Below are 16,062 nucleotides of genomic sequence, written 5' to 3' on the forward strand. Positions count from 1 at the left end.
TTTGATATAAATTGAAAGGTTAATCAGACATGATATGACCTGTTCTGCAATTTTTCATGGCCAAAAAAACTTGTTTGTTAAATTAGTTTCCGAGTCCTATTCTTATGTTTTCTTTTTCTGAACATATTAACACCTTCACTTCCATTCCTTAAATGAACTGCCTTTCTGCAATTGCGTTTATCAATCGATGAACACAACATCTTCGGATATGTTCGGATCGCAACTCAGCGCATAACAATATACATGAAAACTATTGATCTTGTTATTGTTTGTATTGTGTCAGCAGATCCCGTAAAATATAAATCAACATTTTAGAAAGTGTTAATTTATTATAATTTAAATGTATTGTTGGCATAAGTGTTTCAATTTTAAGTATAAAATATTAAAAGAATTGCCGATCCGTAAAATCTAGTATACCATTGGTTAAATGATGTCAAGCTTATCCAATCAGAGCGCAATATTAATTTAAAAACTTATGTCATTATCCAATGTGCATCATACTATAGACTAGGCAAACGTGAATATATCTGCACAGGGCACAACCATTTGGGACTCTTTCCATCGAAACAAACCTTGGAAGTATGCAGGTTCATCAGTAGAAAACTTAAATAATAGGATCAATTACTTGTAGTGTTTTAACATGGATTTTGTATTACTAAGTTAAAACTGATTGCCAGTTAAGTGTTTTATTGCATAAATAATTAAGATTCCCAAGTGTAAAGTCAGTATGTTTAACTACAATTTTTAAATAACTATGTGATCTACTTCCAGCTTAGTTAAATGTAAAGAATTCTCACATTGTAAACCATCCATATACATGGATAAAAGGTTGTTTTCCTTAGAAAATGGCCAAGGAGTTCCGAATGAGAGCACATACATATGATAGTAAACGCCCACAACCCTATGATAGTAAACGCCAAACATAGAAATACCTGAGAACTCCTACTGTGGGTATCCTCTGTAATCGTCTGGTGATCGTCTTCAGAATGGACGCTACCCATGTCTTCTGTATCGCCGATACTCATCTGTTCTGATTGGCTAAGATCTGTAAAATGAAAGAGAGGCTCAGAACAAGACTGATATAGTCTATTTTTGTATGGATTTATATTTGTTAAGAGCTCAGCCCTTGAAAGGAATGTGATGTTATTCAGTGCTTTGAATAAACATCTACATGAGGTCAGTACAGTAAAACTGTAGTTGTTACTCCCCACTCATTAAGTAAAGTAAGATTTAATTGACATCGCAATGATGAAATTGATGAAGTAATTTAAGCTCTAAATTTCAAGCTTTTGGTTTAGAGCTAGAGTTGAAACTGGCTTTGTGGAACTCTGTAATCTCGATGATGTGTTTATGTCAAATATTTTTTAATTTTATGGGGTTAAGTTATTACCTTTTTCGTATTTTAGATATATCAAATGTTTGTTAACTTAAATTATTTCCAAAGTCCCAACAACTTTGACATAGCAAGTTTTGACTGTATTCATAGAAAAACAATGTAAACAGTTATTAAGTCTGATTCATACCTAAGATCAAGAACCATTTAACATTCCTGAGTGACATCCAGAACTTATAATCAATGAAGCTCCAAACCTTGGACCTGACAAAGCATGTTGGACGCTTACCACTCGGTCATTGCCACTATAAATGTTACAGTAAAATCATACCTGTAAGTCCATCATGTGCGGCCAGTCTTGTGCGTATCTTCAGTAGGAAGCTGTGCTGTGATGTACAGAACTTCAGCAGGTACTCGCCCCTGGAATAATGAAACCATATGCCATGTAGAGACGAAAACTATGGAAACTACCAGACCAAGCCCAGTTGCCGATTTAACCAAGATCCTGTTAACAAGGATCAAGCCCCAAGGTCAAACAAACACCTAACTAGGGACACACCATGCCACAAGACAACAAACATTACACAACTATCAAAATTTCCCCATTGAAAAAAAGTTGGGGTAAACGCCTTGTCCGGGTCAGTGACCTCTTAAGAACTCTCTGGGTGTTTAAACCAGTTAATATCAATGTTGTTTTATTTCGATTTTATACAGTACTGTTATGGTAATACAATCATGGTAATCATTGAATTTGATGCTCTGTTGACATTTACAGAACTTCAGAAGATACCCTGCCTCCAAAACCATGGAATAACTTTCATCAAAATCATTTCATTGATGTGTGATATGTAGATGATACAGTATGCCTGTTGAAAAAGTACTACAATATTCAAGTCAAAACACTTGTATTTTCCCAGTAAATCAAGGCGCAATATTTTAGTGAAAGTTGTGAGATTTGCTGGACATTTTTATTGTCTTAGTGAGTGTACAAAGTTTCAAGCTAATATTTCAAAAGGTTTTTTAATGATGGCCAAGAATAACTTTTTGAATGTTGCCAACAACAATGATGATCACAATGACAACATGGCTATGAAAATACACTGACTTTCTTACAAAAAACATGAGCCCAAAATAATTGTAAATGGTAAGAAATTTAAGGCCTTGTTTCTGAACTGACCATGTATCTTAAACAAAGTCATGGGTTTTCCTATGCACTGTCACATTTTTTTAATTTTTTTAAATCTTAAATAACAATTTTTCCTCACTTCCTATAGGATGTAGTGTAGAAGTTCAGCTTCACTGGTTTAATCTGGCCAAGGTCTGGCCGTGGCTGCACGCTGAACCGTCTTCTGTTGAATGAGATTTTCTGTATAGCACCCCAGGGGTAGCCATGCACAAGGATTCGCTCACCCCCATGACCCCCTGAATTCTCTGCCAGCACAAGCTGGTTCATGTTCACGCCAACCCAGATGACATTCTGAGTCTCACTTTTTTTCTGGAAGTAAATTGACAACCATTTCAAACCAAGGGTGAAAAAAATATCATTTGAAAACAAAGACTTAAAGCCATTTTTGAAACTAATTTAAATTCAAAATACAGATATTCCATTTTAATCTGCTTGCATTTTTTCTACAAATAACTATTGATTATTGACAGGTCACATGATGCTAAACCACCCTGATATGAATATTCATAACTGTTTAATCAATGGTGAGATTGACAGGTCACATGATGCCGACCGACCTGATATGAATATTCATAACTGTTGAACCAATGGTGAGATTGACAGGTCACATGATGCTGAACCACCATGATATGAATATTCATAACTTTTTAATCAATGGTGAGATTGACAGGTCACATGATGCCGAATCGACCTGATATGAATATTCATAACTGTTTAACTAATGGAGAGATTGACAGGTCACATGATGCTGAATCAACCTGATATGAATATTCATGTTTAACTAATGGAGAGATTGACAGGTCACATGATCCTCATGGACAAACAAATGTGTGTGGACTGTAATTCAATATATGTCATTGTTAAACAGTAGGTAATTATCAATGGTATGCTTTATCTGATTTAGAATCATGTTAATTACTACAAAATGTTATTTACCTTCAACAATTTATGGAAATGGATTCCATATTCTTGAACCTCTTCTTGCATGAACTGAAATAACAAATATCAAGAAATTAGATACATTATTGCTACATAATTAGATTATGTTAGTAAAGTTTCCATCAACAAAGAAAAGGATATACATATAAGCATTTGCAATTAACTTTTACAATCAGTCATAATGGTGGATATTAGCTTCTTAAAATGAGACATGTTTATTCATTTTTTCTAAGGAATGAAAAAGGCAAGAAAACTTTAAACAAGATTCCTGCCTAAGGCATATTTTAAGACTTATATAAGTGACCCCCACAATGCCACCCACCCCCACCCCCCAAAATTTAATCCAGGGTATTTCACAAGGTTGTTCATTGGTCCCCAGCTCACAGTTCAATGTATATAATAATCCAGTGCAGCCCTTTTTTCTTTGAACCCAATCCAAAATGGCAACTAGCCAATAAACAAACATTTTTGGTACCCTGCAGTGACGCCAGGGCAATAAACATGGCCAGACATTCTCAAGCCAGACATTCTTTTAACTAGGCCTTCAAATAAAATGTCTACATTTTCTCTAATATACCTATATATATGGTCGAACAAATCTCAACATTTAATTCTAATGTAGAACATTTTTGCAAACTGTAGGAAGGCTTTACCCTGATAAATTCCATCTGAGCTTCCACTTCTGACAAGCCAGTGTGCTGTTTGTGGTATTCCGGGGCATGATCTCGCATGTAAGAAGTCCCCAGCCGTTTTACAACTCTCTCTGGAAAGTAGTGCTCTGGAATAAAGTAGTTCCTGCCCATGGCTTCTTTGCTGTAATCTCCGTATTCAGCCTGCGAAATATTATAAGTTACAAGGTTAGTAAGTGACCCACTATGGGATATATCGGGCATAGGAAACCAAACATGTCATTTGTTCATCGGAAAAGGAAAGTAGACGCCATTGTGGTACAATATGCATTTGATGACCCAATAAGGAAAAATATGGGGTCACCACATGACCAGTCCTTGACCAATGGCGTTGCTTCATTTATGTTGGAGGCGTGATATAAGAATATACATGTACTTGTTAGTCAATTTGAATATGAGATATAAAATGGCATTAAATAACACATGACAATAACGATTAGTGTATCTCCAAAATGAAATGTTTGTCTAATAAGTCCAGGGGTTTTTTTCGGCAATTTTTATAGCCGGTATTCGGTCATGTTCCCAATGGCAAAAGGTATCTTTTTTTCCCAATTTCCGAATGAAAATTCCCAATCTGGAATTCCAAAAATTACTAAAGAAAAAAAGAGAAAATTTGACAATGAAAATATAAACAAAACAGTTATTTCCCCTACATGCAACCGTCTATTCACAGAGACATATAATGATGTAATAATCGGGTCAGTGGTAAAAGGTGGATTTTCATTGGTTGAACTATATTTTTCATCCAATCAGAGAGCAATTTTGTAACAAATTAAGAGTTCCTCACATAATGTTAGAATCATGTGTCATTCTTAACAAAAGGATTAATAATTTTAAGTTGATAGTAAATTATTCGATGCAGAAGGGGATTAAAATAACTAATAGACAATGCTGTCCTTTGCCATGCCTCACATACATGACCTTGACCTTCATTGCCAATATCGGAAAATGACAGAACTGAGAAGTGAAACTGAAAGTAGACAACTCTGTGAAATGAACAAGTCTTTATTTATTTAGAATCAAAGTGTATTTAATTTTTGATGAATGACAAAAGAAAACAAGTTGATGAAATTTTACAAAAAATATTCATTTGCTTTTTATCAATTGCAAAACAAGTCTAACTATTTTTAATAGATAGCAGATTTTGTATTCAATTTAAGCCCATCAAATTGTCTTTTTATTAAAAATAATTTTCTATGAAGTACTTTTTCATGCAATATGACAGTGTCTCATAGAAATATTAATAAAAGGGGTAAACAATTTGACTATTTCAAAGAGTTAAAACAAGTGCTTAAACAATGTAAGGTGCTAACAGAGTAAGTCATTATTATGTTGAAAATACCAATGCTATTCATTTTAATATTATATAAATTTGATCTTTTGTAATTATTTATGAAGAAATTCCCAATTTTGCCAAAATTAACGCGAAAATTCCTAATCTCACGGGTATAGGTCATATTCCCAACATACCGAAAAAAAAAATCTGAAGTCATCAAAAATCCATATTCATGAGCCTTTTTTTCTGAATTATTAAATTCATTTGTTGAATATTCAATTTGATGCAGCATGAATTATGTATGATAATAATTATAGGTTATTTAACAGTTTTCTGTTCAATACGGAGAAATGGACTAGTACACAGCTGGGAAAACCATGTTGGATGAGCGAGTTCAATATGATTTCCACCGCTGTGTACCAGTTAAAATACATCCCCCATATTGTACAAAACAATATTAAATCATCTATTAATATTATCATACATAATTCATGTTGCATCAAATTGAATATTCAATAAATAAATTCAATAATATTTTGTACGGTCACATGTTAAAAATGAGAGTCTACGATTGGATGTATAAATTAGGTCTAGAAAAATAACAAATATATACTTTTCCAGGAAAATACTGATACCTTTTACTTGTAAAGTGAAATGCTACAATCAATTAATCATGATACTCACTTCAAGTTATCTTAAGGGAGGTAACAAAAGTACATACCTGCATAGCAAGACCTGCAAGGGCCATAACTCTGTCCTCATCGCAGAGGCACCTCTCCTCAAGAATATCTCGTCGTAACTGAAGATATAGCTGATGTCGAGATGTCTCTTGCCTTAAAACAAAACAGGCAACAATTAAAATTCATGGCAAAAACAAAATCAGTTTTATTTGCCTTCTAGATTGACCAAATTTACCAAACATCTTACTTTGACATCTGTTTAATCAACCATCAAAGTTTTACACTTACAATGAACAGATTTTTCTAATAGTATGCAAGTTCTGAATACAAAGTACTGCTTTACCCACATTTGCTTATTTCTTTTAATTTTTAAAACCATTTTTTTTTTCGGTTTTGAAGGCCAAAACCCCACCACCAAGATGACAGTAAACATAGAATCAAAGGTTTGTTACCTTAAATTAATACTTAAAACACCCTCAAAAGTTTTCACTTAAAACTTCATATCCAAACATACATGATTATCAAATTTGAAACTTTTTTTTTTTTAAATAAGTAATAAAGATGTGTCCATCTATGAAGTAGAAACAAACAATCGGAACTTTTTGATGAACTCTCAAAATGGACACCATTACTTTTTTCAATCCAGATACTGCGACATACATATAACAGTGATACATTTCAGCATATAGTTGTGGCGGATCCATGGTCTAGTGGTAACACACTTGACGGTCAATCCAGGGGTCACAGGTTCGATTCCCTGCCCAACCACTAAAAAAATACTAATTGTCTTCCAGGAGGGACGTTAAATTGGGGTCCTGTATGACAGTGCTATACACTGGTGCACGTTAAAGAACCAGGGTAGCTCTAACCAGGGTTACATTCTGTCTATGTGCTATGTTCCAAAAACCTAAAATGACTAACAATCTTATTGGAGCACTCACCAAATGTGCCAGTATAAATAAGCTTACACACCATATAGTTGTGTTCACAATCCAGCTAGAAGAAGTTATAATATTGCTTAACTTAATTTAATATCTTACTTCAGAGCAGAAAGGCTGTCCACATAAAACTTGACCCGTAGATGTAACGTGAAAGTAACAGGTGCTGCCTCACGTTTCCAGCTGTCTCGCCAACCCTCCGGCCCTACTTTGTGGAGTTTTGTATCACCGGACAGGAAGAAATGCTCATTGTCTGAAAATGGAGAATAAATATGAAGTTTTCTAACATACATGGAAGTGCAAAGTTAACAGGTGCTACCTCATGTTTCCAACTGTCTTTGCCAACTTTTTGTCACCCGACGGAAGGAAATGCTCAAGTTTTAAGCAGGAGTAAAAACTGACTGAAAAACTATTCCTGAAAATTTTGGTTGAGTATCAAATTCAGCCTCATAGCAGCCTTAAAGGGCTAAGTAAATGTTTCTAAAGCCATGTATATCCCGATCAAGGTACATCTTACTATTTTTAATGTCCAGAAAAAACATCAACTGTACAAAAGTCTGAACTTCATAGCTCTTAATCCAGATTTCCTTTTGGGGCGATGAAATCTTTGGGATTCATATATTTTAAAATCAGCCCGTGAATAAGGTCTTTTCTATTCCTAAACTGACACATTTATGCATTAAGCCTGCATTACACATTGCACTCACTGCCAACTACGTAGAATCTGCGTATAAAATTTACAGCTCATAATAACCAAATATCCTTACCGTTAATGTAAGTAAGCCCAAAGAAGTAAAACTCGGGCAGTTCAATCTCCGTGACGACGGCTTCAAATAGCTGCTGTCCCATTGTACTGGGGTTGACCATGGCTTCTAATTTCTGACCATTCAACAGGACGACCACAACACGACACGTATGACCTGCATTCTTCCCGCCCTAGAAAAGTATATTATGCATTTTTTTATAAATTTAGTTCAGATTTGTCAATTATAGTTTAATAAAAGGTTATTATATTTTTTAATAAAACAATGTTATGCATGTAAAACAATATATAAGCATGAGTATATGTTTCTAATACTTCAAATGCACTTTTTAATCATTTTAGTTCAGATTTGTCAAGCAAAGCATGAGTATATGTTTCTAATAGTTCAAAGACAACCATCACACACCTTGCATTTAATATTTTTTATCATATGGAAACATTAATTTAAACTGATAATACTTAATATGCAGACTTACATCCCCTTGCAAAGGTATTGGAATTCTTTGTAACGGCTTGCTGGATTTGTGTACAAACTCAGGCCCATAAAAATCCTGCAAGAAATTTTAGATTATTGGTGAATCTGTGCAAGTGAAGTTCTTAGAGTTTTTGATGTCCTTTCAATAAATATTCAGGTAAATTACCAGCCTCAAATCTAACTTATGCATTACACAAATTATTTTGACTGCAACAAATTACTCAAGAATATGGACTATTTTCTTGAGTAGGCTAAGAGAACAATGGACAATGTGAATTGCTCTATCAAACAATCAGACAGACCTTTTATTCTAACTTAATTTATTTATTACCACAACCTTAATTACTATTTAAAGCAAAAATCTGTATGTTTAAAACCTACCCTGGGTTTCTGCAGTTTTGGAGATGGTGGTTTCTGCTTTTGCTTTTGTTTATTGGAAGTGGGTGGAGCATTAGTGGGAGGAGCTGACTGGCTGACAGCCTGATTGACTGGTTGATTGACAGCCGGTGCATTCTGGGTAAGTCTCTGTAGCTGTTCTATGTAAGGGTCACTGATGTCTGCTGTAGCCCTGGAGAGGAGGAGAATAATAATTAGCTCGTGGATCTGATTTGCTGACAGAATCACCATGAACTAAATGGGCACAGGGTCTTGCCCTTACATTGCTACTAGCACCTCATGACCATTAAATCTGATGTGACCTATACCACAAATGAATATTGTATGAATACGATCGAAACCTGTTGGCTCTATATCGCTCGGCTCGATTTCCTCATTGGCTCGAACTGTATATTAAGGACCGATTTGAAAGCATTACAGCTTGGCTCAATATGGCTGTATATGTCAGGCTAATTTGCTAAGTCATATATAGGTGAACCTACCTGAAGGGAACATGGTCATATCCATAAACTGAGGCGTCACTACTAATAACGCTTTCTCTGTCAGAATCACGCCCAAACTTAAGGGCAGAGCTGGATCCATATCGCATGTGAATGTCAGGTTGGTATACTCCCAAAACTCCTGAAAATATAAGTAATTGCATACTACTTTATATAGATTCAAACTTTCATTATTTGTTCTTTTATGGAATTAGATAATCTGGTGTATAAAGCTTTAATTTTTACAAAACTCTAAAAATCTGCAAATCGGATAAGTCCCCTGTCAAGTTCGTCAATATCTTTTTAGTAAAGTTCACAATGACCATGACCTTTAACCTAGTGACCCCAAATTCAACACCTGTGAATGTCATGTACTGATCATGACCTATTTTTATACCAAATTTAAACTCTCTACACTTGTCATTCAAAAGTTATCCATAGGAATCAAGAGTGAGACTGACATTGATAATGGAGCCGAACGAAATAATCTACCATGTTTAACAGAGGACACAGAAATATACATGAGCCCTACTAGTTGATTTTAGTCAATTCATATTTTGTTCACAACCGTTTTAATACTTAAAAAATCTTCTACAACAAAATATATGTTACATTACTGTTTCAATCTAAATATGGCTTTTTATCCTGGTTTTACTTTTAAAACATCAAATTTCTACACCTCTTTCTTCACAAGTTACATATCATTCATCGCTATGACAAATCATGTTTTTCTCAGTCTATATGCGTAACTTGCTTTAAACTAACTAGTGTTGTGATGATCGACCTTAATCAAAAATTGAAAGGTTGGGCGTAAAATCGGCAAAATTGATTGTATTTGGTCATAATCGATCATTGATTTAACCGGCAAGTTGTTTTTCTTCTTTCCTCTCGTTATTTGCGTTCGGTTAATTTCTGCCAATTTTCTCCTTTGAGTTAATTTATACTTTCAAAGTGTTTAGTTGTTATCGTTAACATTATGGCCTCAAGCAACAAAAACACTAATTAACTTCAAACAAACACACAACATAAGCATAGTTAAGGCTTACGAGTAATTGTACAAGAATAAAACAACAATTAAGGTATGATTAAAAATCAGTTACTTGAGTGAAATTGATTATCAATAGACAAACTTGAACCGATTCCCAACACTAATACTAACCTAAATTTGCAGACCCCATTGACCTCACTGATCTTGTCTCTGAGATGTGATCCGCGACAAAGTCCGACAACTCATCCGAGGCTTCGTCGCTCATAACGTCGTGCCTCAACACACGCAGTTTCTTCTGGCGTTCTTTTAACTTCAGGTACTTCTTGAAAGCCGCATTCTCAAATGACCGCTGTGATGGTGGATTTCTGTTCGATGGGCGGCCATGTTTGCTGTTGTTCAATGTTGATGATTGATGCTGTAATGTAAAAATGAACATTAGCCTCTTCCCATGATTGATGCTGTAATGTAAAAATGAACATTAGCCCCTTCCCATGATTGATGCTGTAATGTAAAAATGAACATTAGCCCCTTCCCATGATTGATGCTGTAATGTAAAAATGAACATTAGCCCCTTCCCATGATTGATGCTGTTATGTAAAAATGAACATTAGCCCCTTCCCATGATTGATGCTGTAATGTAATAATGAACATTAGCCCCTTCCCATGATTGATGCTGTTATGTAACTAGAAATGTGTCCATAGGACACGGATGCCCCCACTTCGGTTTTTTGTCACAGAAAATAAGCCATAATGATTTTTGAAGTATTTTTGGCAAAAAAGGGCCGTAACTCCTAAATGACTAAAGCGATTTCCATGACTATCGAACTTGATCAAGATATTATGGTCACAAACATGTGTTTAAAGTTTGGTGAGGATTGGACAAACAGTTTTCAAGAATTAGATCGGAAACAATTTTCGGGACGTATTTTTCAAGTCTTTTTTTGCAAATAAAGGGCCGTAACTCCTAAATGACAAAAGCGATTTCCATGGCTATCGAACTTGATCAAGATATTATGGTCACAATCATGTATGTAAAGTTTGGTGAGGATTGGACACATACTTTTCAAGAATTAGATTGGAAACATATATTTTTGAAGTATTTTTGGCAAAAAAGGGCCGTAACTCCTAAATGACTAAAGCGATTTCCATGACTATCGAACTTGATCAAGATATTATGGTCACAAACATGTGTTTAAAGTTTGGTGAGGATTGGACAAACGGTTTTCAAGAATTAGATCGGAAACAATCTTCGGGACGTACGTACGTACGTACGTACGGACAGACAGACAGACGTACGTACGGACAAGGGCAACCCTATATGCCGCCACTTTGTGGGGGCATAAAAATGAACATGAGCCTCTTTGAGACGGCAAGATGGCAATTTTGATTGTTGTTTGAGGAATCATTTTCACTTAAAAATGGCATTCCATCTGAATATAAATACTAATTTTCACATAAATTTATCTATTCATATTTATAAGATAAGAAGCTCCTCGTAATGAAACAATAGATTAAATTATGGTCTGAATTAGGACAAACTTTCATCTTACAAAAAAAAGAAAGCTTAAAGTAAGTCAATTGTCATTTTTATTTTAATCGCAAAATATTATTTACCAACAATAAATAGTGGGGTTGAACATTTTCAACTTCCTTAAATTTGATAAAACCAATATATTTAAAAAAAAAAGGACCCCACAAAGTGTCTTTGCAAGGGTGCCAATGAGCAAACGCAAGTGCTTGCAGGGTTCTCATTAAGTTTTGGTTGAACGGTCTCAAATAGTGAAGTAACTGACCAGCTTCTACTTATGAACTTAAAATTTACTTATTTTTCGAAATTGAACAGACCCAATTGCCATTTGAACAGTCTATATTGGCAGGCAGTCGGTTTTTATTGACAACAATGGCTTGTCTGTTCTTGATTTTATCAGTCAAACAAGGGGATAACACAATGTTATTAGAGAGATATAAAGAAAGTTATTCATTATGCGTTACAAGTTCATATTGTCCCTGGCACCCTGTGTACCAACGTTCATTTAAATATCTTGAATGTTCATTCAGTATTGGTCAAGTTTAAAGCATTCGCACAATGATGCAGACACTGACACCAACGCTATCACAAAAGCCAAACTTTTTTTCTTAAAGATACACTCTTACTCCCAGTTAAGATTTATCACAATTAATAATATTGTTTTAATATTCAAAAAGGATGAATAAATGGCGAAAACAATTGTTCTTAAGAAGGATACTGAGTTTAATTAGGAATAAATGAGCATAAAACACAGTATTTCTACCTTATGAGACTATAGTAGATCACAGTAAATATTTAAGCATTCACCAGTCATTTAATATTTTTGAGCCTTCTGCTATTAATTACACGGTTTCAATCTTGTAATCAGTAATTACTATTTTCCATAAATGCATTATTTAGTAATAAGTTAAAGGTTTATCAGTCAAACTTTATGCTTGTCATACCCGGGTAAGCATTGATTTTGAATAAGAGTGTCACTTAAAAAAAAAAAAAGAACAACAGACTTGCTTAAAACTATTACTTACATGTGACTGGTGGCCATTCTGTGCGGCACTAAAGGTGATGTCTGATAAATGATACGATCCTCCATTGGCCTGTCCGCTAGTCATGTGACCTAGGGAAGGACTCTCATTGGTTGATCGCTTACTGTGATGTAATGGTGTGATTCTGTGAACCTCCAAGTCTGAAGAATCTGAAGTGTGGAGATATCATGTTTTGAAAATCTGATATCATAAAGACAAAATATTGCAGAAGATATTGCAGAAGAGCAAAGACTTAAGTATGAAGAGTACCTATCTGTTACCTGGGACCAATCTGTTATATGGGTTTTCAATAAACTGATATCAAAGAAGGCCCATGTATAAGTAAAAAAATAAATTCAAATCTTTGTCTATTTATTACGTCCAACTTATCAAAAATGCTTTACATTTTGCAATTCCTTCGAAAGTCTTTTATCACAGAGATAAACAATCTTTAAGAATTAACATTCATTATCAAAATAGAAGTATCTATACAAATTCAAATCTGCTTGGGAATGTTTTGTTCAAATTTTTTCACCTGAATCTTTTCCAGGATTCCTGTGTTTAACAGGTGACCTTGACCTACTTCTCGACCGTGACCTTGACCTGTACTGTTCCGGAGAGGACTGAGGTCTTCTCCGAATTCGATCATTTGATCGATCATGTGATTTCTTATCTTTCCGTCTTGATCGATCTCCTGATAAATCATCTCTTCTTCCAGATCTATCCGTCGATAAATCATATTCCCTTGGCGACACTCTTTCTCGCGAAGAATGGCTCGAAGAGCTGCCAGGCGAAACTTTTTGTTTTGTGGCTGAATCACGTGGCGAAATATTCAGGCGACCTGATTTGCTTGCTAGCTGAACTTGTGGAATACTGATCTGCATACCTTCCTCCTGTTAAAAGCAATGAATAAGAATTTGTTTGATATTTTTATCAGTCTATTATACAATAAATACATCAAATAGTATAAAATTTATTCACAACAGCGGCGCCACTAGTGGTTCTCAATACTCAAGGGGCATAATGCAACAAAATGCTCAAAGCCAAACTTATGCACTTTGCAGGATTAATTTATAGTAGCATTGTCACTGGTAACATGTGTACTACATTTCATGGAATTATTTTGAACAGATATTCAGCTATGGTCATAGTTTAAATTGTGGATGACAATAATGACAACACTATAGCTATGACACTTCCTTAATTTTTTTTTTAATTATTTATTTTTCTTTTTTACTCTTAATAACAACAGTAAGAGTTACCTGGCTGTCTATTGGCCCGAGGATGGTCTGGTACAGGTTGGTCACGGTTCGGGAGAAACTCCGTCGTAACCCCCGCCTTTCCCGCTCATTCTGAGCTTCGCAAGCCTAAAACAGTCACAACCGTGTATATCATTATATGTTTTGGGTTTGGAATGAAAATACAAATAAAGTAAACATTTGATATTGGATAATTGGTTGGTAACAGCTCTATAGAACCCATCTTTCCTCTTATTTTAAGCCTCACAAGCCTAAAATAGTTACAATCATATAAGTTGAGCAAGATATTATTTAAATCAAATCCCTGGCCCCATTTTCCCGTAACTTCTTTATTCGCTTTTTTATACTTAAGATAGGAATTTTCTTTATGATTACCATTTTTCATATATCAAAATTCCATTGAAGTATGTATTATGGTTACTTGAAATAAGCTACTTAAGCCTTTTAAGCTTATAAAGTTTTGAGAAATTGGGGCCAGATGCTTAAACCCCAGGTTTTGATGTTGATCTTTGCAAGTCTGAACAAAACACAAAACATTTTTTTCTAATGGAAGTTTTAAATTTTAGCCTGTGTGCAAAGTTTCATGTAAATGTTTTTCTCATTAATTTATGCATCATACCAACAAAATTATTTTTTTCATTTATGCAAACACCATTGTCGCCATGGCCATGAAACCCCTCAACTTTGTTTTGACATCAGCAAAGTCTGAGAGATCCTTGACCTTGATCTATTGTAGATAATCTGCGATTTATCTCATATAGCTTGCGTAACATCGTTATACAAGACGGGCTCCTATATGTCATTCCTTCCAGTATACCCAGAATTCCTGAAAACTGTCAGTCCGACGGTCCTCATGACCGGTAAATTTTGCCTCGGTTCGACTAAATTTGTAATGGGATCAGTCTGTCTAACCAACAGTATGGTCCGGGAAATACACTTTGCCAACAAATTCACCTATCAAAATTTTCCTTTCGATTTATAATATGTGCAAGTTTCAAGAAATGGCATTGTTGAAATTTCATTTAGGAGCAAAACCTGGCAAAAATAACTGCTTAATATCTTAATACCTTTCTATTTATTGTCAAGTTTTAAAAAAAAATTGTCATCTCAACTAATTTTCTTTCGGACCGACAAAATATCGAAGCTGAATGACTGACACTTTTTTTGAACTTCCGCGATACCGGTGTACATTGTAGGGTTTCTTATTCTGAGGGTAAAAATATGACTTAAACCTAAATTACGGCTTACCTCAGATAGCTTACGAAGCATTGTTCTGCGAGAGGGGTCCCTGTGCGTCATCCCTCTCAATACACCTTCTAGGTGATCACTGATCCTTACCGGCTGAAAAATATAAACAGGAACTTATAGTTAATTACCTCCCTTCTTCATTTTCTAAGGTTGTGTATTTTTCATTTCCATTTTTGAATATTAGAAATGAAAATATTCATAAACCCGAATAAGGCCTAATATGTGCTGAAATTGCTATACTTATAAACATTATAGTTAAAAGTTTGTAATTATTGTTTATTATTGTTTAAAATTTAGAAAACACAGTATCATGTTAAAAAAGGATAGAATAAAAAGAAAGGAAAAAAATATTATTTTTGCTGTTTATTTTTATTTATTTTATTTATTTAAATTTTATAACCTGCATGAAGAAATTTGAAAAATATATTAACTTAAATTTGAATGTAAATGTACTTTTCTTTTTTTTCATTGTGCCAACAAAACTTTACCAAATTATTGAAAAGCAGAAAATAGTATCCTTTGTCAGGTAATATCAAAATCCATTAATTCCATTTTTAAAATAACTGTATATATGTCACACAAGAGTAAAATATAACACAATATAATATCCAGTGATACAACACCCTTATAATGGGAAGAAAAATAAATCCACATATGAAAATTCACAACAACGAAAAGCGAACAGACTTTCTATCCAAGCACCAAAACTTTTCTGGCAAAAACATAGAAAATCCAGCCTCAGATCATCAAAAAGTGTTCTGGACATTAACAAGGCAAGAATAATTTTCTTAATATAATAATAATGTGGACCTCATGTTGATATTCATTGTATCAAAGACTCTCTTTATTTACGTTACCACCGG

The 16,062-nt window shown here is 34.4% G+C and overlaps 1 protein-coding gene across 2 annotated transcripts in view; it reads right to left on the reverse strand.

Annotated features, from left to right (window-relative positions):
- The window catches only part of LOC128225067 (tyrosine-protein phosphatase non-receptor type 13-like), a 66,630-nt gene that overhangs the window by 33,086 nt on the left and 17,482 nt on the right, over window positions 1-16,062 (reverse strand). For both annotated transcript variants that reach the window (XM_052935076.1, XM_052935075.1), the window contains 16 exons: window positions 15,200-15,292; window positions 13,955-14,059; window positions 13,228-13,585; window positions 12,696-12,862; window positions 10,314-10,557; window positions 9,158-9,296; window positions 8,661-8,847; window positions 8,281-8,355; window positions 7,809-7,977; window positions 7,144-7,294; window positions 6,145-6,256; window positions 4,112-4,291; window positions 3,456-3,509; window positions 2,599-2,828; window positions 1,665-1,753; window positions 933-1,045 (listed from right to left, as the gene is read on the reverse strand). In XM_052935076.1, coding sequence (XP_052791036.1) covers window positions 933-1,045; window positions 1,665-1,753; window positions 2,599-2,828; window positions 3,456-3,509; window positions 4,112-4,291; window positions 6,145-6,256; window positions 7,144-7,294; window positions 7,809-7,977; window positions 8,281-8,355; window positions 8,661-8,847; window positions 9,158-9,296; window positions 10,314-10,557; window positions 12,696-12,862; window positions 13,228-13,585; window positions 13,955-14,059; window positions 15,200-15,292 — 2,466 coding nt within the window. The remainder of the gene's footprint in view (window positions 1-932; window positions 1,046-1,664; window positions 1,754-2,598; window positions 2,829-3,455; window positions 3,510-4,111; window positions 4,292-6,144; window positions 6,257-7,143; window positions 7,295-7,808; window positions 7,978-8,280; window positions 8,356-8,660; window positions 8,848-9,157; window positions 9,297-10,313; window positions 10,558-12,695; window positions 12,863-13,227; window positions 13,586-13,954; window positions 14,060-15,199; window positions 15,293-16,062) is intronic.

Source organism: Mya arenaria, chromosome 2, assembly GCF_026914265.1.
Source record: "Mya arenaria isolate MELC-2E11 chromosome 2, ASM2691426v1".
In the NCBI taxonomy this organism is placed as follows: domain Eukaryota; kingdom Metazoa; phylum Mollusca; class Bivalvia; order Myida; family Myidae; genus Mya; species Mya arenaria.